At 45.4% G+C, this 24,814-nt stretch overlaps 1 protein-coding gene across 14 annotated transcripts in view; it reads left to right on the top strand.

The window, feature by feature from the left end:
• LOC106565841 (membrane-associated guanylate kinase, WW and PDZ domain-containing protein 1) overlaps positions 1-24,814 on the top strand; it is a 182,401-nt gene that overhangs the window by 78,775 nt on the left and 78,812 nt on the right. For all 14 annotated transcript variants that reach the window (XM_082959327.1, XM_014133422.3, XM_082959325.1 and 11 more), the window contains exon 2: positions 6,605-6,721. In XM_082959327.1, the coding sequence (XP_082815453.1) occupies positions 6,605-6,721 (117 nt within the window). The remainder of the gene's footprint in view (positions 1-6,604; positions 6,722-24,814) is intronic.

Here is a 24,814-nt window from a genome sequence, read left to right as displayed (position 1 = left end):
CAAATACTTATTTCCCTCATTAAAATGCAAATCGTTTTATAAAGTTTTTGACGTGTTTTTCTGGATTTTTTGTTGTTGTTATTCTGTCTCTCACTGTTCAAATAAACCTACCATTAAAATTATAGACTGATCATTTCTTTGTCAGTGGGCAAACGTACAAAATCAGCAGGGGATCAAATACTTTTTCCCTCACTGTAGATGTTCTTTACCATTTGGCAATCAGATTTGCCACCAATGCTCCTTATAGGACACATCACACATCACTGCACTCTATACTCCTCTGTAAACTGGTATTCTCTGTATACCCGTCGCAAGACCCACTGGTTGATACTTATTTATAAAACCCTCTTAGTCCTCACTCCCCCCTATCTGAGATATCTACTGCAGCCCTCATCCTCCACATACAACATCCGTTCTGCCAGTCACATACTGTTAAAGGTGTCCTTAAGCACACACATCCCTGGGTCACTCCTCTTTTCAGTTAGCTTGCAACTGGAACGAGCTGCAAAAAACATTCAAACTGGACAGTTTTATCTCCATCGCTTCATTCAAAGACTCAAACATTGAATCTCTTACTGACAGTTGTGGCTACTTTGCGCAATGTATTGTTGTCTCTACCTTCTTTCTCTTTGTGCTGTTGTCTGTGCCCAATCATGTACCATGTTTTGTGCCGCTACCATGTTGTGCTGCTGCCATGTTGTTGTCATGTTGTGTTGCTACCATGCTGTGTTGTCACGTGTTGCTGCCATGCTATGTTGTTGTCTTAGGTCTCTCTTGGTGTAGTGTTTTGTTGTCTCTCTTGTCGTGATGTGTGTTTTGTCCAATGTATAACTTTTGTTTTTATCTCAGCCCCGTCCCTGCAGGAGGCCTTTTGCCTTTTGGTAGGCCCGTCATTGTAAATATGAATTTGTCCTTAATTGACTTGCCTAGTTAAAGGTTAAATAAAAAAATAAAACATATATAATCAAGCTGTTTGTTTCTGGGAAGAAGTGTAACAAAACTTCTGACTGCAGCAATTTACTAATCTGTACGTTCTTTTATTTTTCACATTGCAGCTCAACTAGTAAAGTCAGGTGAGGAGTGAGTGTTTGGGGGTATTATTTTTGCAATGTGTGAATACAGATGAAGTCCCCTGCCAACAGAGGGCCTTGGCTGTGGCGGTGCCATGTCTTTTTGTGCCTGGCTGAAGAGCTTTACTCTGGGTGCAGTCACAGTGTGGAGAGTTGGCTGGCTGATCCTATAGGCTCTGTCTCTACTGCATGTGTCCTGGCCAGCCTTTATAGTGTTGTTGCCACTCACCAATGGTATTAGCTTTGTAGAAAATGACTGTTTCTGTCTCACTCCCTCCCTCTATGGATAGTGTAGTTGTGTGTCCATACTAAAAGCCTGCCTACTGATGGGGGGGGGGCTTACTGAAATCTCTGCCAGGTGGGCTCTGTTTGGAGGAAATGTATTCACTAATTATCTGTTTGAGGAGGGATTTGAGGGAACCAATGGTTGCCTCTCACCATTTCCCCCACCTCTACCCCCAGCTCTCTGCAGGCCAGATTGAAACCATCAGAACCACAGTATGTGCTTTACGAAAAGCCTAGTTAGATATTTAAGATGGGTCATATCATGTGGTTTGTGATTCAGATCATGTGACTGGGGTTTTGTCATTGTCAGAATAGCAGCAGTCACAAAGAAGTAGAGGGGAACAGTGATTACATGGCTCTTACTGTCTCAGTCAGTGACTGTGTGTTTAGGTACAGTCAGACTGTAGCTCCTATCCATTCAGTACCAGTTAATGGGATTATTTCTCTCCAGTGTGATTTGTTGGGCCTGGCAGCCTGGGACTTTATGGAGTTAAGGAGAGGATAGGGGTGGCCTGCTGACCTGAAGCTGTGTTTTGTAATGAATACCGTTTATTGATGATGAGTGTCTCCTAGATACAGCTCAAAGGACCATATCTGGGCCAGGGTTGTTAGGGTGTGTAGTATTAAGGTGTGGAACGTGGAAGCTAGTCTAGCTAGGCCAACTGGCATGCTAGCTAGATAGCTAGCTAGTAGCAAAGTGAGTGACCCTGTTGTGGAATCCTCAGTACAGTAGCAGCAGCTTGGTGTCAGACAGAGGCTAACAGCAGGTTGGCCTGGTCTTACCTAGCAGGCCATGGCAGCTGTCCAATCCCTTTGTTGTCGTGCTACTGCACAGACTGTTCTGTCCTCCTATAATGTACTGAGGCCAATGGACTGTTCCACTACAGCCCCGTCAATGTGGATGGGGCCGTGCCCGGCCCTCCATTTCCTGTAGTCCACGATCAGCTCCTTTGTCTTGCTGACGTTGAGGGATAGGTTGTTGTCCTGTCACCACACTGCCAGGTCTCTGATCTCCTCCCTGATGGCCGTCTCATTGTCGTCGGTGATCAGGCCTACCACAGTGGTGTTGTCGGCAAACTTAATGATGGTATTGGTGTTGTGCGCAGCTACGCTGTCATGAGTGTACAGGGAGTAGAGGAGGGGACAAAGCACACACACCTGAGGGGCCCCTGTGATGATGGTCATTGTTTCGGATGTGTGGCTTGACTGGAATTCCAGGATCCAGTTGCAGAGAGAGTTGTTTAATTCCAGGGTCCTTAGCTTAGTGATGAGCTTGGAGGGCGCTATGGTGTTAAATGCTGAGCATTTTCACGTAGGTGTTCCAGGTGGGAAAGGGCAGTGTGGAGTGAAATAGAGATAGCGTCTTCTGTGGATCTGTTGGGGCGGTATGTGAATTGGAGGGGGTCCAGGGTGTCTGTCATGATGTTGTTGATGTGAGCCATGCCTTTCAAAGTATTTAATGGATACAGATGTGAGTGCTTTGGGCAGTAGTCATTTAGACAGGTTACCTTGGCATTCTTGGGCACAGGGACTATGTTGGTCTGATTGAAACATGTAGGTATTGCAGACTGGGTCAGGGAGAGTTTGAATGTCAGTGAAGACACTTGCCAGCCGGTCAGCGCATGTACGCGTCCTGCTAACCTGTTTAAAGGTTTTACTCGCATCGTTTATGGAGAGCGTGATCACACAGTTGTCTGGAACACCTTGTTCTTTCATGCATGATTCAGTGTTGCTTGCCTCGCAGTGAGCATAGAAGGTATTTAGCTCATCCGGTAGGTTTAGGTCACTGGACGGCTCACGGCTGGGTTTCCCTTTGTAATCTGTGATAGTTTGCAAGCCCTGCCACATTCAACGAGCCTCCGAACCGGTGTAGTAGGATTCAATCTTAGTACTGTATTGACACTATGCCTGTTTGATGGTTCGTCGGAGGGCATAGCGGGATTTTTTTATAAGCGTCCAGATTATTGTCCTGCTCCTTGATAGCGGAAGCTCTAGCCTTTAGCTCATTGCGGATGTTGCCTTTAATCCATGTATTCTGGTTGGGATATGTACTTACATACGGTCACTGTGGGGATGATGTCGTCGATGCACTTATTGATGAAGCCGGTGACTGGGGTGGTGTACTCCTCAATGCCATTGGATGAATCCCGGAACATATTCCAGTCTGTGGTAGCAAAACAGTTCTGGAGCTTAGCATCCACTTCATCGGACCATTTCCGTATTGAGCACATCACTGGTACTTCCTGTTTGAGTTTTTGCTTGTAGGCAGGAATCAGGAAGATGGTTATGGTCAGATTTGCCAGGGAGAGCTTTGTATGTGTGGAATAAAGGTGATCTAGATTTTCTTGGCTTTACTTGCACAGGTTGACATACTGGTAGAAATGAGATAAAACTGATTTCAAATGATTAGCTCAAGGAGATGGTGCTACCTCTCATCTCACACTGGGCTATCTGTGGTCAATGACTCATTAAGTCAGCTGACCAAGCACTTTCTAGAGGTGTGTGTGTGTGTGTTCCGTGTACACTGTATATTGAGTGTGTATCTGTTTGTCTGTTTGCTGTTTGATATAATTTCCAGTCAGCACTTAGTGATTGCACACCACAGTGCACTGAGTGCTGCAGTAAGATGGATGGATGACCCTTCTGTGGGCTTTTGGCATGTTTTTAAGTGATTTCCTTTACTTGTACAGTAGGTAGCAATTAGCAAATCAAACTTCAGTCTAAAGGGCCTGTGTCATCACAAGCATTCAGTCCTGTCTTGTTTATATATCGTGATGCTTAGTCACTTTACCCATGCCTACATGTACATACTGTATCTATCTCGACTACCACTTATCCCTGCACATTGATGTGGGATTGGTGCTCCTTGTATATAGCTTATTTCTTGTGTGTTTTATTTATCATGTGTTTTTGTTTCTTATTATTATTTAACTGTATTGTTGGGAAACTGCTTGTGAGCAAGCTGTTTACTGTAATGTCTACACCTGTTGTATTTTGCACATGTGACATAAATTTGATTGGATTTTTATTGGATTTTTTTGAAGAATGTATTTTGATTTTCTCTAAAGGATCTTTTCCATCAAATTAGACTGTCGGTCCCCTCCTACGAGAGGACAGTAGATGAAGAATTCAATGAGTTGTTATGTAATGGTTACTGGAGGCAGTGATTCACCAGACAGATCACCACTTTTATCCCTCTGTTAAGTCTTGTCATACTGCAGCACTACTGGATTACCCAATATTCTATCTTTAATCTGCCCACTGTTTCACAGTAACTCCCCTTCTGCCTTGTCCACCTTTACCCCTCGAGCCTCCGCTCCTCTCCTCCCTAGCCCCGGTATGTCTTCTGTTGGTTAGATCTTGGAGGGCTGATGGTGGTGATTTGCCTCCATGGTGGGGATCTGCCATGGAGGTCAGACTGCTGCTGGGACTGTCCAGTGTGTGCGTGACTCTCCATTGGTCTGAATAATGGCTGGCAAACTGTTTAGGGATCAAGACATTAAGTTTGAATCCCAGGAAGAGTAGCTGATGCTTTAGCAGTCGCTAATGGGGATCCTAATAAAATACTAAATACTAAGACACAATGATATGCCTGGATGGGAGAGGGGAGGACCAAAGCCAGAATGTACTCCTATAGAAGGCTTATGACACACACACACACACACACACACACACACACATACACACACACACACACACACACACACACACAGCTGTAGGAGGTTTTCAAAGGGGGAGAATGTTATCATTCATGCAGAGACAAATCTCAAAGCAATTCCAGTGGATGGCCTCAAATGCCAGAGGATGGAGAGGAACAGAATGAGTTTGAGGGATGGCCATTAACTTTCCACTGTGGAGGAAGCACTGTTGACAGGTCTCTGTCTAGTCTGGCACAGTGGGAGTGGAGATGCAGTGAGGAAGGGCCTCACACGACTGAATGACTGAGAGCATTGCACCACACATAGAACTGTGTACTAGTCTGCCTGCTCTAGCAAGGCTAGCTGCCTCAATCATCTTATTAGAGGCCTCTGGCTTTATTTACCAGCAGAGTAGTCCTACACAGTGGTGCACACACACACTGTTTCCATGACAACACAATCTGGTGCTTTTAATTCGCCAGCAGACTGTTTGCCCGAGTTGGCCAAAAGCTGGCTCAGAGATTGTGGTTGGAATGTATCTGTCAATCACACAGAGGGGTGTTACATCATACAGATTACAGAAGCACAGAAATATAATACTGTATGTTCATTTTTGGTCATTGAGCTCAATGGATCATTATTGCACCACCCTGTACATTAATGCACTCTAGAAAACGTGTGTCCATTGCAGATGGTACTGGCATGTAAATGGTGATAAAATCATAGCATATACTGTAGGTTAGTATGTATGTAATAAACTTAGTTCTGAGAGAGTAGTCTGGCTCTGTAAATGTTGTGTGAAAATTACCCTGCATGTGAGAATGTGCTGACTGGCATTGATGTACCGTGGGCTCTCCCAGTCAGTGTGATGTGTCAACAGGAAAGCGTTTGGCTCCTCTCTCTCTGCCACTAGCACTGTGTTAGCGGCTACCAGTTAGCCTTTCCCACTGTGTGTCTGAGAGACAGATGGCATAGCTGTGGGAGGGGGCTGAGCCACCAGGCAGCACTGGCACTACAGGACTGACTGTCTACAGTCTGGGAGAGAGAGAGCTAGCCAGGTACCCCTCCGAGTGACAATGGAAGGTTTGCAAGGGAGGGAGGGAGGGAGGGAGGGAGGGAGAACTGAGTCTCTGTTATATTATGCCTATTCATGTCCGACTGGTGTGTTTCTATCAATGACTGTATATATGAATAGACAAAGCCATAGATCACATGACACCATTAATTCCTATGTAAAGACTCAATAGCGCATTGAAGCCAAATGAAGTACGTTAAGATGGCGTTTCATGGAGACATAACTTGCGTAGTTTGAGCTGCTCCACAAAAATGTACCACAAAGATTGCAGTTTTTCCATTCACTATAATGAGGGATCCTGTTTTCTGCTAACAATGTCTGCAGTACCGCGGTCGGCCTTGACCCTCCGTGGCTTCAATGAGAGGGGCAGTCGTTCTCCCCTGCTTTCTATGGATGTAATGAAATGGACTGTGAGAGTGGTGTGCACACGAAATGCAAGGCAGCCATGTTTGGATTTGCTGCTGTTATATACAGTCAGGGCGTCCATGTTGTGATGTAGTTAACACATGTCTTCCGGTTTGTCTGGCTGCCTACAGGAACCAAGCTAAATAAGGACCTGAAGCACTATCTGAGCCAACGCTTCCTGAAGTCCTCCCAGGACCACGAACTGCAGCAGACCATTCGAGACAACCTCTACCGCCATGCTGTGCCTTGTGAGTAGCACACAACCTTTTAACTTCTGTTTTCTACTCCTCCTCATCGTCATCTTCTTCCTCCTAATCTTTGTGTTATTGGTTTAATGTCTTATGTTTACTGTGCTGGTTTGGTTTGTAGCTTTGGAAGGACTCTGTGCTGTTTAGTGAAGCTTCACGCTGGACATAAGTGGTTATGGCTACTCATTCTCATGTTCCTGTATGTCTTTGTGTCATCTGAATGGTCAAATGGGTTGTCAGGTTCTAAGGGAGCTTCTTGCCCCTCAGAGATACAGATACTCAGAATACTATGCGAGTCTTGAGCACTGGATAACACACAGACGGGAGGAGATGGCTTCCTCCTCCCACTGATGATTGGAACCAGATGACCATGAAGCCCATGCTCTCAGTCCTCTTTATCCATTCAATCAGACAGATATTTACTTTTCCCAGTACTATTTGATTAGAGTGAGAAGGTCCAGCGCATTCCATGGTTGATAGGCCTGGGGGCTTTCGCTCGATCAATAGACACAGTGATTAAACACACTACATCTTGATCAGAACCTCACGCCCATCTTCACTCCTATTTCTTCTCCGGATGTACAGTATATTACATGATGTCCAAGGATTTGGACCTGTTTTCTGTGGATATTCCCTTCTCTCTGTGGCCAGAGAGATAGATGGATGCCCTGTTCTCCCCATTCCCATTTGGATCCTAAATCCAGCTGTGTGGACCAATCCCTGTGCAGCAGCTTCGATTATCATCGTTCTGATGTTGGAGATGGAATTCCCTGGTGTTAATGTGCTAGCCATGACAGACAGACAGACAGACAGACAGACAGACAGACAGACAGACAGACAGACAGACAGACAGACAGACAGACAGACAGACAGACAGACAGACAGACAGACAGACAGACAGACACAGAGAGAGAGAGATCAACTGGTGAGACCAGGAGACTGTGCAGTCATACACATGACATAGGGGAATAGAATGGGTTATTTTTAGGATATAGATGTGTAGAGGTCAGCAACTGCCATTTGGCATTTATGGATGGGATGGCATTCCTTGTTTATTTGTTATACCAAACATACAGTATTTTATTTATTGGCTAGGTTACTTTAGTCCCCTCACCCAACCCACAATTCAATGTGTCTACTACATTATCAAGGCCTTGAGTAGTACGGCATTTCAACACTGTTAATTCTATTCCTCTCCTTCAATGCCTTGTTATCCAAGCATGTTTTCTAATGCCCCAGATACATCCTTTAATGTGTGCATTGAGAGGCCTGATTGGCCTATAGCCTACTCCAGACAGGGCTTTTTCCTAATGATTCTCATCATTGGATTTTCAATTAGTTTATTCATGACCCTCTCACGCAAATTGCTGTCTGTATTCCAGGGGCTTTTTCCTCAGGACTTTATTGGAATTACCCAGTGTGCCATATGTCAGCCAGACAGGCCTGGATTGTGCTAGTCTGGTCATAATAGACGTTTTAATTACCAAAGGCCTAGCTCTTCTCTCCTGACTCCCATTGACATCCTGATAAATGGTATTATGGTTAACCAAGGAAGGAAACATACCACCGAAGGTGTATTGTTGTACAATATGATATGCAGTAATAACAATACATGCATTAATTGGATTCATTTCTTACAAATAGACACAGTATAGATGTGGAGTGAGAGAGGAGGTAAAAGGACACCAGGACTGGTTATGTTTTCGGCCGTGGTTTGGTTTCTCCCCTTGCCCTTCCATAGATGTGTCTTTGGGTCAGCTAGGGCGTGTGTGAGGAGGCTGTGGACAGAAAGCAACTGGAGGTGACAGATGGAGGAGTGTGCTTTACTCCTGACTGGGGAAATCCTCCTCAAGCCTCCCTTCTCTGGTGCTCAAACTCCCCTTCTCTTATACACACACACACCTCCGAAACTATGCTTGACTCCACTCTTTCATCAGTCATATAATCAGAGTGTGTCTGTGATGTTATTGTCGCCTGTCCTCAGTGCATAGTAGACAGGAAGTGACCCGGCCGACTGGCTCTCCCTGCCTGCCCTTCTACAGATTCTATAGACTATTGTTGTGCTGGATGGGGAATATCAGCTACAGTATAGACAAGCAGCGTAATGACTCTGGCTCCTTCTCCTGCCTTTCCTCCTGTCACACTGTTGACTTCTCACACTAGCCTCACCACAGCCCCTCTCAATCTCCAGCTACCACAGTCCACTACTCTCTCTCTCTCTCCTTGCTCTCCCTTTTTCTCTCTCTTCTGTCTCCCTCTGCTACCCTCTTTTCCCTCTCCAATGTTCCGGCGTTGGTCGATTTCCCTGCGGTCACCTCACCCGCTCTGCATTCTGCTCTGCATTCCCAATCTTATTTTCGCTGCTGTAGCTGCTGCTCCCTCTTCTCCGCCGTTGTTTTCCTCTCGTCGCTGTGATGCTCTCGGCAGCAGCAGAGCTCTTCTCTCTGTGTTTGTGCCTCAGCCTGCCTGCCTGCCCTGCATAGAGAGATCAGCAGGATCCTTGCTGCAGTCTATGGGCTACCGCTCTACCTCTCTCTTCCTCTCTCCCTCGCTCTGCATCAAGGCAAGTGGGCTTTGATTTGTCTGCTGTTGCTGCTATTCTTTTTTTGTGTGTGTGTGATGTATTGCCATGCTGGAGCATGGTGGATGGCTTGTGTATAGGCTAAAGTGATGGGGTCGGGGGTTGGAGAGGGGGTTGGACAGAAGCGAAGACGGACGATGGAGATCGGCAGACACGCAAGCAGGCTCAGCTACATCTAGCACACAGGCACAGATGGGGGACCACTAGCAGGCTCAGCTACATCGAGCACACAGGCACAGATGGGGGACCACTAGCAGGCTCAGCTACATCTAGCACACAGGCACAGATGGGGGACCACTAGCAGGCTCAGCTACATCTAGCACACAGGCACAGATGGGGGACCACTAGCAGGCTCAGCTACATCTAGCACACAGGCACAGATGGGGGACCACTAGCAGGCTCAGCTACATCTAGCACACAGGCACAGATGGGGGACCACTAGCAGGCTCAGCTACATCTAGCACACAGGCACAGATGGGGGACCACTAGCAGGCTCAGCTACATCTAGCACACAGGCACAGATGGGGGACCACTAGCAGGCTCAGCTACATCTAGCACACAGGCACAGATGGGGGACCACTAGCAGGCTCAGCTACATCTAGCACACAGGCACAGATTGGGGACCACTAGCAGGCTCAGCTACATCTAGCACACAGGCACAGATGGGGGACCACTAGCAGGCTCAGCTACATCTAGCACACAGGCACAGATGGGGGACCACTAGCAGGCTCAGCTACATCGAGCACACAGGCACAGATGGGGGACCACAAGCAGGCTCAGCTACATCTACCACACAGACACAGATGGGGGACCACAAGCAGGCTCAGCTACATCTAGCACACAGACACAGATGGGGGACCACAAGCAGGCTCAGCTACATCTAGCACACAGACACAGATGGGGGACCACAAGCAGCCCTTTTTCTCTGCCTAATTTTATCCTGCATGGTTTGTATGTGGCGCGTAACTTTGTCTTGTGCTTTTCACAGGCAGAAGACTGTCCTCTGTCTATAATGTGTCAGCTTGCATAAGTGCTCGTCTGTCTGTGCATATGTGTACAATATTTTCGCTACACTCGCAATAACATCTGCTAACCATGTGTATGTGACCAATAAAATTTGATTTGATTTGATGTTTCTGTTTGTGCCCGAAAGCTATTGGATGATGGTAGAGTAGATGTGTGGTGAGTGAGTGTATCTGCAGATTCTCCTAGCATCAGCTCAAGATGCCACCTGAGCAGATGTTATTGCGAGTATTCTCTCTGCATTGCAGATTACAGAAAGGGAGCTCCACAGTATAAACCATTAGACAGGTATATAGGCAGGGAGATGTTATCGGTGTCCTCTAGTTTCATCTTTAGCCTGTTCTTTCCCTTGTATGGTTGTTTCCTTCAGGCTGGAGGATGGTGCGGTCTGTAGCATGTCGTACTGTTCACTGTGTCTAAGCATTAGCTGGGGGTTAGCAGGGAAACGCTCAGTGCTGTGTAGCCTACATCTCACTCAGACACAGACTGACATAGTCAAGCATCAGGTGGGCTGAGGGAAAACAACCAGGTTTGTGATGTGTAGCTGCGTTGTTGAAAACCTACAGACCGTTTCTTTGTCTAGGCTATGCTGATGGTGTGTGTGTGCATGTCTACATGTACATGGTTTTGGGTAGTTGGTATTTGTATATCTGATCCACCAGTCTGACTGACACCTGTAAGGGCTGCAAGGCGTGTGTGTGGATGTTAACCTCTTGGGGCTAGGGGGCAGTATTTTCAGGGCCGGTGACACAGGATTTACGTTGCACCTCCTAAGGCTTCCATTGGCTGTCAACAATCTTTAGGAACAGGTTTCATCCGTCACCTGTTACCGGGCAGAAAATTGTGGCTCAGTCAATCACTGGCCAGTCTGAGGACAGGTGTCTCGTGACGCGCGTGCACGTGGCTTCGCTGTTTGTTATTATTCTTCTGGGATGAATACCTATTGCCCGGTTGTAAAATTCTCGCAATTTTACGTTAAAAAATACTCTAAAAGATTGATTGTAAATATCGTTTGACATGTTTCAACAAACGGTTATGGAACTTTTGAACATTTCGTCTATGGATTTGCGTCCATGCCACATGGCATTGTAAAGTGTTCTGGATGGGTCAACAAAACGGACGTAGTTGGACATAAATGATGGACTTTGCAGAACAAATGAACATTTCTTGTGGAAGTGGGAGCCCTTCCGAGTGCATTCCGCCGAAGATCAGCAAAGGTAAGAAAATATTTCGAACATATTTTTAGAGATTTGTCGACGCCGTGGTTGTAGGCTAACTGTATAGCTTAGCATTGAAGGCTAAGTTCTGTACTCAGAATATTGAAGAATGTGCTTTTTCCGTAAAGTTATTTTGAAATCTGACAAAGTGGTTGCATAAAGGAATAGAGTATCTTTAAAATGGCGTATAATACTTTAATTTTAATTTTGAGATTCTTTTTTTATTTTTTTCGCGCCGTGCTATCTCACTGGTTGTTGTCCAACCAATCCCGTTATCAGGATTTTATCTCGAAGGGGTCCTCAAGTTAATAGATTTTTATGGTGGTTTGTATCTGTATGTACCTTTTTCATACTGATATCTACTCATGTTTCTGCATTTTAGCACTGTCAAAGCAGAGCTTAAACAATTCATTACAGAACATTTTTGTTATATTCAACCAGTCGTCATCATCTTACCCCACCCCATAGAAGACAAGATGAGAGCACATGTATAGTCAAAGGACACTCAAAGGTGAACCCGTTTTTCTGGTTCTATGCTTAGGTATGTCCTCCTCACACACCTTAATAATGACGCTGGGGGGAACAGCAGCCGTTTTAAGGGCTCCTGACCAATTGTGCTATTTTGTGTCCACTGATCTGAAGTTTTTTTGTACATAATATTTCCGCCATCATTTCCTACAGTGCCTTGCAAAAGTATTCACCCCCCTTTATCGTTTATCCTATTTTGTTGCATTACAGCCTGTAATTTAAATTGATTTTTATTTGGGTTTCATGTAGTGGACAAACACAAAATAGTCCAAATTGGTTGAATTGAAATGAAAAAAATTACTTGTTTCAAAAGAAGTCTAAAAAATGTATAACGGAAAGTGGTGCATGCTTATGTATTCACTCCCTTTGCTATGAAGCCCCTAAATAACATCTGGTGCAACCAATTACCTTCAGAAGTCACATCATTCGTTAAATAAAGTCCACCTGTGTGCAATCTAAGTGTCACATGATCTCGGTATATATACACCTGTTCTGAAAGGCCCCAGAGTCTGCAACACCACTAAGCAGTGGGGCACCACCAAGCAAGCGGCACCATGAAGACCAAGGAGCTCTCCAAACAGGTCAGGGACAAAGTTGTGGAGAAGTACAGATCAGGGTTGGGTTATTGAAAAATATCAGAAACTTTGAACATCCCACGGAGCACCACCTGCCAAGAGAGGGCCGCCCACCAAAACTCACGGACCAGGCAAGGAGGGCATTAATCAGAGAGGCAACAAAGAGACCAAAGATAACCCTGAAGGAGCTGCAAAGCTCCACAACGGAGATTGGAGTATCTGTCCATAGGACCACTTTAACCCGTACACTCCACAGAGCTGGGCTTTTATGGAAGAGTGTCCAGAAAAAAGCCATTGCTTAAAGAAAAAATAAGCAAACATGTTTGGTGTTCGCCAAAAAGCATGTGGGAGACTCCCAAAAAATATGGAAGAAGGTACTCTGGTCAGATGAGACTAAAATTGAGCTTTTTGGCCATCAAGGAAAACGCCATGTATGGCGCAAACACAACACCTCTCATCACCCTGAGAACAACATCCCCACAGTGGGATGGCAAGCAACACTCATCACCCCACATCGGCAGGGACTGGGAAACTGGTCAGAATTGAAGCAATGATGGATGGCGCTAAATAGAGGGAAATTCTTGAATGAAACCTGTTTCGGTCTTCAGGAGATTTGAGACTGGGATGGAGGTTCACCTTCCAGCAGGACAATAACCCTAAGCATACTGCTAAAGCAGCACTCGAGTGGTTTAAGGGGAAACATTTAAATGTCCTGGAATGGCCTAGTCAAAGCCCAGAACTCAATCCAATTGAGAATCTGTGGTATGACTTAAAGACTGCAGTACACCAGCGGAACCCATCCAACTTGAAGGAGCTGGAGCAGTTTTGCCTTGAAGAATGGGCAAAAATCCCAGTGGCTAGATGTGTCAAGTTTATAGAGACATACCCCAAGAGAATTGCAGCTGTAATTGCTGCAAAAGGTGGCTCTACAAAGTATTGACTTTGGGGGGGTGAATAGTTATGCACGCTCAAGTTTTCTGTTTTCTTTTGTCTTATTTTTTGTTTGTTTCACAATAAAAATATTTTGCATTGTCAAAGTGGTAGGCATGTTGTGTAATCATATGATACAACCCCCCCAAAAAATCAATTTTAATTCCAGGTTGTAAGGCAACAAAATAGGAAAAATGCCAATGGAGGTGAATACTTTAGCAAGCCACTGTATGACTGAAAAGAGCTTCTGGACTTCAGAACAGCAATCACTAACTTCGATGAGGATAGGTACTTCAATGAGTCGGAGGTTAAAGACATTCTGTTCATCCTGGACCAGGCCCAAATCCCCGACACTCGAAGAAGGAAGAGGCGCCGTTATAGAGCCCGGCAGGACTATGTCGGCGAGTGGATAAACCACCTCTACCTTCCATTCCTTTGGCAAACATGCAGTCACTGAAGACTAAACTTGATGAGCTAAGTTTGAGACTATCCTATCAACGCGAAGAACTGTAATATCCTATGTTTCTCCGAATCATGACATGGAAAATCATAAATCAAACAGTTTTTTTCTATACATTGGCAGGACAGAATGGCAGCATCGGGCAAACTCTTAACAACGCTGCTGCACAAGCTCTAATATTAAGAAAGTCTCGAGATTCTGCTCGCCTGAGTTAGAATACCTCATGATAAGCTGTAGATCATACTATTTATACTATTTAGAGTTGTCAGCAATATTTTTTGTAGTTGTCTACTTACCACCACAAACCAATATTGGCAGTAAGACCGCACTCAATGACCTGTATAGGACCATGAGCAAACAAGAAAATACTCACCCGGAGGCGGCACTCCTAGTGGCCGGTGATTCTAATGCAGGAAAACTCAAATCCATCTTACCTCATTACTACCAGCATGTCAACCGTGCGACTAGAGGTGAAAGAACTAGATCACCTTTACTCCACACACAGATGCATACAAAGTTCTCTCTCGCCCTCCATTTGGCAAATCTTACCATAACTCTGTCCTGATTGCTGCTTACAAGCAAAAACTCAAACCGAAAGTACTAATGCCACACTCAATATGGAAGTGGTCCAATGAAGTGGATGCTAAGCTACAGGACTGTTTTGCTAGCACAGACTGGAATATGTTCCAGGATTCATCTGATGGCATTGAGGAGTTTACAACATCAGCCACCAGCTTCATTAATAAGTGCATCGACGACGTCCTCCCCACAGTGACTGGTTGGGATATGTGATATGTACGTACATATCCCGACCAAAAGCCAGGGATTAGAAGTAACATCCGCACAGAGCTAAAGGCGAGCTGCCGCTTTCATGGTATGGGACACTAATCCGGACGCTAATAAGAATTCCTGCTATGCCCTCAGACGAACTATCAAACAGGCAATGCGTCAATATAGGACTAAGACTGAATCCTACTACACCGGCTCTGACACTCGTCAAACGTGGCAGTGCTTGCAAACTATTACGGACTACAAAGGGAAACCTAGCCATGACATGCCCAGTGACGTGAGTCTACAAGACGGGCAAAATGCCTTTTAGGCTTGCTTTCAAGCAAGCAACACTGAAGCATGCATGAGAGCACCAGCTGTTCCGGACGACTGTGTGATCACGCTCTCGGTATCCGATGTGAGCAACACCTTTGAAACAGGTCAACATTCACAAGGCCGCAGGGCCAGACGGATTACCAGGACATGTACTTAGAGCATGCGCGGACCAACTGGCAAGTATCTTCACGGACATTTTCAACCTCTCCCTGATCAAGTCTAATACCTACATGTTTCAAGCAGACCACCATAGTCCATGTGCTCAAGAAAGCGGAGGTAACCTGCCTAAATGACTACCGACCCGTGGCACTCACATCTGTAGCCATGAAGTGCTTTAAAAGTCTGGTCATGGCTCACATCAGCACCATCATCCCGGAAACCCTAGACCCACTCCAATTTGTATACCGCCCCAACAGATCCACAGATGACACAATCTCAATCACACTCCACATTGCTCTTTCCCACCTGGACAAAAGGAATACCTTTCTTTCGTCTGAAACTCTTCAGTCTATTCTTGTTCTGAGAATTTTTTTGTTTGTTTATGTTGAGACTGGTGTTTTGCGGGAACTATTTAATGAAGCTGCCAGTTGAGGACTTGTGAGGCGTCTGTTTCTCAAACTAGACACTCTAATGTACTTGTCCTTTTGCTCAGTTGTGCACCGGGGCCTCCCACTCCTCTTTCTATTCTGGTTCGAGCCAGTTTGTGCTGTTCTGTGAACGGAGTAGTACACAGCGGTGTACAAGATCTTCAGTTTCTTGACAATTTCTCAAATGGAATAGCCTTCAAATCTCAGAACAAAAATAGACTGATGAGTTTCAGAAGAAAGTTCTTTGTTTCTGGCCATTTTGAGCCTGTAATCGAACCCACAAAGGCTGATGCTCCAGATACTCAACTAGTCTAAAGAAGGCCTGCTTAATTGCTTCTTTAATCAGCACAACAGTTTTCAGCTGTGCTAACATAATTGCAAAAGGGTTTTCTAATGATCAATTAGCCTTTTAAAATGATGAACTTGGATTAGCTAACACAATGTGCCTTTGGAACACAGGAGTGATTGTTTCTTATAATGGGCCTTTATACGCCTATTTAGATATTCCATTAAAAATCAGCCGTTTCCAGCTACAATAGTCATTTAAAACATTAACAATGTCTACACTGTATTTCTGATAAATTGGATGTTATTTTAGTGGACAATTATTATTTTTTTCTTTCAAAAACAAGGACATTTCTAAGTGACCCCAAACTTTTGAACGGTAGTGTACATGTATATATTACCTCAACTACCTTGTACCCCTGCAAATTGACTTGGTACCCATACTACTTGTATGTACTGTCGTCTTTCATTGTATTGTGTTACGATTTCCTTGATTTTTTTTTTTTTTCAATTCTGCATTGTTGGGAAAGTAATCGTAAGTAAGCATTTCACAGTAAAGTCTACACCTATTGTGTTTGGCGCATTTGCGAAATACCATTTAATTTTATTTGGCACCCACTAAAACATGGCAAACGTCAAACGGCATAGTACTGGTGGGCAAAACAATTGTTAATGTCCTCCAAGTCATACACAAAGTAGGTTTATTACCTCTTTTTAGCAGTCATCCAGGGGTCTTCAACCTTTTCTTGACCAGGGTCCCCCGCCTAGGCAAACCGGCGACCCAGGGACCTCCATCATATGTTAGCAAAAAAAGGTGAATAATAATGGCAACGAGAAGTAGCCTTATCAACATTTTAAAATATATAGATTCATTATTTTGACCTCTCCACCTTATAATTGGAAGAGGTAATCTCTTAACATACCTTTCTAGCTAATAGACTAACTCCAAACACATTTTCACTAATAGCAGCTGTTAAACTGGTTAAACAAAGGCTAGCCATGTGTTGGCAAAAATGAATGTCAAGGAAGCTTACCAGCAGCCATCTCCACTTGCCGTGACTGGTACCCGCGGGTGCTTTTTCAAAGCCTATGTGAGATACAGTGAGTGTAATAAACTCCACAAATTGTATTCTGTTGTTGCTATCGATATTCATAAAAACATTGGATTTTTTTCCCACTTTATATAAAAAAATTAAATGTATATATTTGAAAAGCACTTTATTAAAAAATATATAGAAACTGGTTTGAGGGATGGGGTGCTTTTGTATGGATGGATGGATCTTGAGTGGGGGGTGAACAAAGGGTTTTTAATGTCTTTTGAAATGTCATTAAGCTGACATCATCATTAGTTTAAGTCAACGAAAGGCATTGTCAAGAGGGATTCAATGAAGGGAGGAGTCTCTGGGGTACATACCCAAACCCCTCCACACTCACCTTCAGCAAACACACACTAACAGGTTGTGTGTGAGGATGTGAATTCATCCTGCTAGTGATTATTTCACTATGTAGCTTCTGTGTTGTGTGCCTGGAAGCATATTTTCAGTGTTCTCAGACCTCTTGTTCTTTTGATGATAAAAGAGATGGACTAACCTAAACTGCTGGCTGATCTAAAGTAAGACAGCTTCTCCCTGGGTAAGGTCTCATTTTGAAGCACCGATCCAGCAGGGGTAACATGATTCATGTCTGTCCCCCGAAATAGCAGCTTTCTTGTCTCTCTGTGCAACCTAGGGGATATCTCACACTCCCATAGACACTTCTGCCCTATTTTCTGAGGAGTTTGCTTTGTCAGACGGGTTTGTTGTCTGAACTCCTGTAAGCCTAAAGTGATCCCTCTGCTGTGAAAGTGGCTGATGAGAAAGGTGAGACTGAGGACATCGAGATTTGAATATTGTCTTGTTATAATGTTTATAAAATCAAAAAGATACAAATAAATGGCTATTGTAATATAGTCAAGGATGTTGCCATTTCATAAATGAAGTGGATTTTCTGTAGCCAAACATCTCCCTCATTCCTGGTTATTAAGGGTTTTTTTGTGGATCAAAATGGGGCTTAGGTGGTGGGTATTGCCGGGGCGTGGCCATTGGCATGGCCAGGGGTATGAAAATTGTTGAGGCCCTCATGTCGGCTGCAGTGACAAAATGTATTTGTTTAAAGCTAATTTCCTGCAATTCTACACATTTTGCCATTTGGTGCAAATAAAATGTTTCATTTTTAAAGCAAATTTCATGCAATTCTGCACATTTTGTCATGAGGCCGAGAGAAACATTTGCAGTTTAAAGCTAATTTCCTGCAATTATTCATATTTTTCCATGGTTTATGCCATCTAAGTGACTCAAACATTATAACAAAATCAATGGGGGCCCCATACCATGACAAAAATACTCCTGAATGAATAATTTTTAGAATTTTAGATACTCTGACTGTTGAGCCTTTTGTTTTGGTGGTTGTTAGTTCTCAAACATAATCTAATTTAAAGAATATACATGTCCATTATCTGTTCTACATACTTTCTATCTGGTTTTAGTCATTTAAATTTATGTAAACTTTTTTCCATCCAGAAAATATATTATTATTATTTAAAAAAATTCAGTTTGGACAGAAATGATCATTCATTAGGAGATGCTGTATTGATGGTTACAGTGAGGGAAAAAAGTATTTGATCCCCTGCTGATTTTGTACGTTTGCCCACTGACAAAGAAATGATCAGTCTATAATTTTAATGGTAGGTTTATTTGAACAGTGAGAGACAGAATAACAACAACAAAAAATCCAGAAAAACGCATGTCAAAAATGTTATAAATTGATTTGCATTTTAATGAGGGAAATAAGTATTCTGGCTCCCAGGTGTCTTTTATACAGGTAACGAGCTGAGCCGGAAGGCCAAAGTTAGTTACTTGAAGGAGCAGTTCTCGCTCTGTGGGTCTAACCCCCAAGAAGTTCTGGAAAATGGTTAAATACTCAGAGAATAAACCCTCCTCCTGTTTAATGAGGGAAATAAGTATTTGACCCCCTCTCAATCAGAAAGATTTCTGGCTCCCAGGAGTCTTTTATACAGGTAACGAGCTGAGATTAGGAGCACACTCTTAAAGGGAGTGCTCCTAATCTCACTTTGTTACCTGTATAAAAGACACCTGTCCACAGAAGCAATCAATCAATCAGATTCCAAACTCTCCACCATGGCCAAGACCAAAGATCTCTGCAAGGATGTCAGGGACAAGATTGTAGACCTACACAAGGCTGGAATGGGCTACAAGACCATCGCCAAGCAGCTTGGTGAGAAGGTGACAACAGTTGGTGCGATTATTCGCAAATGGAAGAAACACAAAAGAACTGTCAATCTCCCTCGGCCTGGGGCTCCATGCAAGATCTCACCTCGTGGAGTTGCAATGATCATGAGAACGGTGAGGAATCAGCCCAGAACTACACGGGAGGATCTTGTCAATGATCTCAAGGCAGCTGGGACCATAGTCACCAAGAAAACAATTGGTAACACACTACACTGTGAAGCACTGAAATCCTGCAGGACCCGCAAGGTCCCCCTGCTCAAGAAAGCACATATACATGCCCGTCTGAAGTTTGCCAATGAACATGTGAATGATTCAGAGGACAACTGGGTGAAAGTGTTGTGGTCAGATGATCTCTTTGGCATCAACTCAACTCACCGTGTTTGGAGGAGGAGGAATGCTGCCTATGACCCCAAGAACACCATCCCCAACTTTTTTGGAAGAAGCTAGCTAGCTAACGAAGAACAACAAAGAATATCTAGTTAACAGAAGAAAAGAAAGAGAAAATCAGGACAGAAGAAAAAGGATATCAAAGTGAAACAGTTCTCTAAAGACACAGGAGACAATAATACAAGAAACAACACTTCTGTAGCTTGTCAACTATGTGTCTGTCTATCCCTGTTCTCTCCTCTCTGCACAGGCCATACAAACGCTTCACACCGCGTGGCCGCTGCCACTCTAACCTGGTGGTCCCAGCGCGCACGATCCACGTGGAGGTCCAGGTCTCCGGCAGCCTCTGGAACTGCCGGTCTGCAGCCAACAAGGCTGAGTTCATCTCAGCCTATGCTACCCTCCAGTCCCTAGACTTCCTGGCGCTGACGGAAACATGGATTACCACAGATAACACTGCTACTCCTACTGCTCTCTCTTCGTCTGCCCATGTTTTCTCGCATACCCCTAGAGCATCGAGCCAGCGGGGTGGTGGCACTGGAATCCTCATCTCTCCCAAGTGGACATTCTCTCTTTCTCCCCTGACCCATCTGTCTATCTCCTCATTTGAATTCCATGCTGTCACAGTTACCAGCCCTTTCAAGCTTAACATCCTTATCATTTATCGCCCTCCAGGTTCCCTTGGAGAGTTCATCAATGAGCTTGACGCCTTGATAAGTTCCTTTCCTGAGGATGGCTCACCTCTCACAGTTCTGGGTGACTTTAACCTGCCCACGTCTACCTTTGACTCATTCCTCTCTGCCTCCTTCTTTCCACTCCTCTCCTCTTTTGACCTCACCCTCTCACCTTCCCCCCCTACTCACAAGGCAGGCAATACGCTTGACCTCATCTTTACTAGATGCTGTTCTTCCACTAATCTCATTGCAACTCCCCTCCAAATCTCCGACCACTACCTTGTATCCTTTTCCCTCTTGCTCTCATCCAACACTTCTCACTCTGCCCCTACTCGGATGGTATTGCGCCGTCCCAACCTTCGCTCTCTCTCTCCCGCTACTCTCTCCTCTTCCATCCTATCATCTCTTCCCTCTGCTCAAACCTTCTCCAACCTATCTCCTGATTCTGCCTCCTCAACCCTCCTCTCCTCCCTTTCTGCATCCTTTGATTTTCTCTGTCCCCTATCCTCCAGGCCGGCTCGGTCCTCCCGTCCTGCTCCGTGGCTCGACGACTCTCTACGAGCTCACAGAACAAGGCTCCGGGCAGCCGAGCGGAAATGGAGGAAAACTCGCCTCCCTGCGGACCTGGCATCCTTTCACTCACTCCTCTCTACATTCTCCTCTTCTGTCTCTGCTGCTAAAGCCACTTTCTACCACTCTAAATTCCAAGCATCTGCCTCTAACCCTAGGAAGCTCTTTGCTACCTTCTCCTCCCTCCTGAATCCTCCTCCCCCTCCCCCCCCTCCTCCCTCTCTGCGGATGACTTCGTCAACCATTTTGAAAAGAAGGTTGACGATATCCGATCCTCGTTTGCTAAGTCAAACGACACCGCTGGTCCTGCTCACACTGCCCTACCCTGTGCTTTGACCTCTTTCTCCCCTCTCTCTCCAGATGAAATCTCGCGTCTTGTGACGGCCGGCCGCCCAACAACCTGCCCACTTGACCCTATCCCCTCCTCTCTTCTCCAGACCATTTCCGGAGACCTTCTCCTCTTCCTCACCTCGCTCATCAACTCATCCTTGACCGCTGGCTACGTCACTTCCGTCTTCAAGAGAGCGAGAGTTGCACCCCTTCTGAAAAAACCTACACTCGATCCCTCCGATGTCAACAACTACAGACCAGTATCCCTTCTTTCTTTTCTCTCCAAAACTCTTGAACGTGCCGTCCTTGGCCAGCTCTCCTGCTATCTCTCTCAGAATGACCTTCTTGATCCTAATCAGTCAGGTTTCAAGACTGGGCATTCAACTGAGACTGCTCTTCTCTGTGTCACGGAGGCTCTCCGCACTGCTAAAGCTAACTCTCTCTCCTCTGCTCTCATCCTTCTAGACCTATCTGCTGCCTTTGATACTGTGAACCATCAGATCCTCCTCTCCACCCTCTCCGAGTTGGGCATCTCCGGCGCGGCCCACGCTTGGATTGCGTCCTACCTGACAGGTCGCTCCTACCAGGTGGCGTGGCGAGAATCTGTCTCCGCACCATGCGCTCTCACCACTGGTGTCCCCCAGGGCTCTGTTATAGGCCCTCTCCTATTCTCGCTATACACCAAGTCACTTGGCTCTGTCATATCCTCACATGGTCTCTCCTATCATTGCTATGCAGACGACACACAATTAATCTTCTCCTTTCCCCCTTCTGATAACCAGGCGGCGAATCGCATCTCTGCATGTCTGTCAGACATATCAGTGTGGATGACGGATCACCAGCTCAAGCTGAACCTCGGCAAGACGGAGCTGCTCTTCCTCCCGGGGAAGGACTGCCCGTTCCATGATCTCGCCATCACGGTTGACAACTCCCTTGTGTCCTCCTCCCAGAGTGCTAAGAACCTTGGCGTGATCCTGGACAACACCCTGTCGTTCTCCACTAACATCAAGGCGGTGACCCGATCCTGTAGGTTCATGCTCTACAACATTCGCAGAGTACGACCCTGCCTCACACAGGAAGCGGCGCAGGTCCTAATCCAGGCACTTGTCATTTCCCGTCTGGATTACTGCAACTCGCTGTTGGCTGGGCTCCCTGCCTGTGCCATTAAACCCCTACAACTCATCCAGAATGCCGCAGCCCGTCTGGTGTTCAACCTTCCCAAGTTCTCTCACGTCACCCCGCTCCTCCGCTCTCTCCACTGGCTTCCAGTTGAAGCTCGCATCCGCTACAAGACCATGGTGATTGCCTACGGAGCTGTGAAGGGAACGGCACCTCCATACCTTCAGGCTCTGATCAGGCCCTACACCCAAACAAGGGCACTGCGTTCATCCACCACTTGCCTGCTGGCCCCCCTACCTCTGAGGAAGCACAGTTCCCACTCAGCCCAGTCAAAACTGTTCGCTGCTCTGGCACCCCAATGGTGGAACAAGCTCCCTCACGACGCCAGGACAGCGGAATCAATCACCACCTTCCGGAGACACCTGAAACCCCACCTCTTTAAGGAATACCTAGGATAGGATAAAGTAATCCTTCTAACCCCCCCCCCCCCCCCCCCTTAAAAGATTTAGATGCACTATTGTAAAGTGGTTGTTCCACTGGATCATAAGGTGAATGCACCATTTTGTAAGTCGCTCTGGATAAGAGCGTCTGCTAAATGACTTAAATGTAATGTAAATGTAAATGTCAAACATGGAGGTGTAACCATTATGCTTTGGGGGTGTTTTTCTGCTAAGGGGACAGGACAACTTCACCGCATCAAAGGGACGATGGACGGGGCCATGTACCGTCAAATATTTGGTGAGAACCTCCTTCCCTCAGCCAGGGCATTGGAGATGGGTATTCCAGCATGACAATGACCCAAAACACACGGCCAAGGCAACAAAGGAGTGGCTCAAGAAGAAGCACATTAAGGTCCTGGAGTGGCCTAGCCAGTCTCCAGACCTTAATCCCTTAGAAAATCTGTGGAGGGAGCTGAAGTTTCGAGTTGCCAAACGTCAGCCTCGAAACCTTAATGACTTGGAGAAGATCTGCAAAGAGGAGTGGGACAAAATCCCTCCTGAGATGTGTGCAAACCTGGTGGCCAACTACAAGAAACGTCTGACCTCTGTGATTGCCAACAAGGGTTTTGCCACCAAGTACTTTTGCAGAGGGGTCAAATACTTATTTCCCTCATTAAAATGCAAATCCTTTTATAACATTTTTGACATGCGTTTTTCTGGATTTTTTGTTGTTATTCTGTCTTTCACTGTTCAAATAAACCTACCATTAAAATTATAGACTGATCATTTTTTTGTCAGTGGGCAAACGTACAAAATCAGCAGCTTTTTTCCTCACTGTAGTTGTAGTGTCGTCAGACTTGTATGCCTCAGACTAGCCTCGAGGGGTTAATTAAGGAACAGGAACTCAAGGCTGCTCCTCTTGCTGCTTCTTTACCCCACGCCCTTTCTCCCATCACCCCTCCTGAAGTCATCAGCATGCTTCAGTTCAGCTGGTGCCTAGCCTAGCTCTACTAGCCGAACCGAACAAGTGTGCTCGCACACTCCCTTAAAAGACCTTCGCTTGCAAAGCTAGAAAAAAGCGTCAATAGTACTGTTTGTCCATTTTGAGACACCGTAGCCCGTATACGCTTCGTCAAAATAGTCAGAATTAAAATAAATGAAGTCTGTCATTAATTTGGACATTTTTGACCAAGGAGACCTTAGTCGCACAATTTTGCATCTGACTAGGATGTTTGGTGCAGAATTTCTGACGTGAAAAAATTTGCATACGGACAAGTCATCTCACACACGAGTTGTCTCTCCCTACTGTTGACCAGTCGCAGACGAGGGGGCGTAGACTTCAGCTAATGACTTCGGCTTGCCTCGCGAGAAAAAAATGTGTTTGCCGAACAGCCGAAAAAAAACAGCCGAAGTCCAAAACAAACAGAAACGTCACAATGTCATCATAATATATGCACAAACTGTTCCGAACTGTTTCAGCTGGGAAGCAGATGGATGCCTTAACTCCCCACATGCGACTACATGTGCCCCCTGAAATTGAAGCAAAACAGTGTCAACATACAGTCAGTATACCAAACATTAGGAACACCTACCTTATATTAAGTTGTACCCCCCTACCCTTTTGCCTTCAGAACAGCCTCAATTCGTCGGGGCATGGACTCTACAAGGTGTCGAAAGCGTTCCACAGGAATGCTGGCCCATGTTGATTCCAATGCTTCCCACAGTTGTCAAGTTAGCTGGGTGGTGGACCATTCTTGATGCACAGGGGAAACTGTTGAGTGTGAAAAATCCAGCAGTGTTGCAGTTCTTGACACACTCAACCTGATGCATCTGGCACCTATTACCATACCCCATTCAAAGGCACTTAAATCTTTTGTCTTGTCCATTCACCCTCTGAATGGTACACACACACACACAATCCAAAGCTTAAAAATCCTTCTTTAACCTGTCTCCTCCACTTCATCTACACTGATTGAAGTGGATTTAATAAGGGGGA

Source organism: Salmo salar, chromosome 12 (genome assembly GCF_965601325.2).
Source record: "Salmo salar chromosome 12, fSalSal1, whole genome shotgun sequence".
In the NCBI taxonomy this organism is placed as follows: Eukaryota; Metazoa; Chordata; class Actinopteri; order Salmoniformes; family Salmonidae; genus Salmo; species Salmo salar.
Note: the sequence above shows the minus strand (reverse complement) of the source record. Positions and strands in the feature narration are given on the sequence as shown.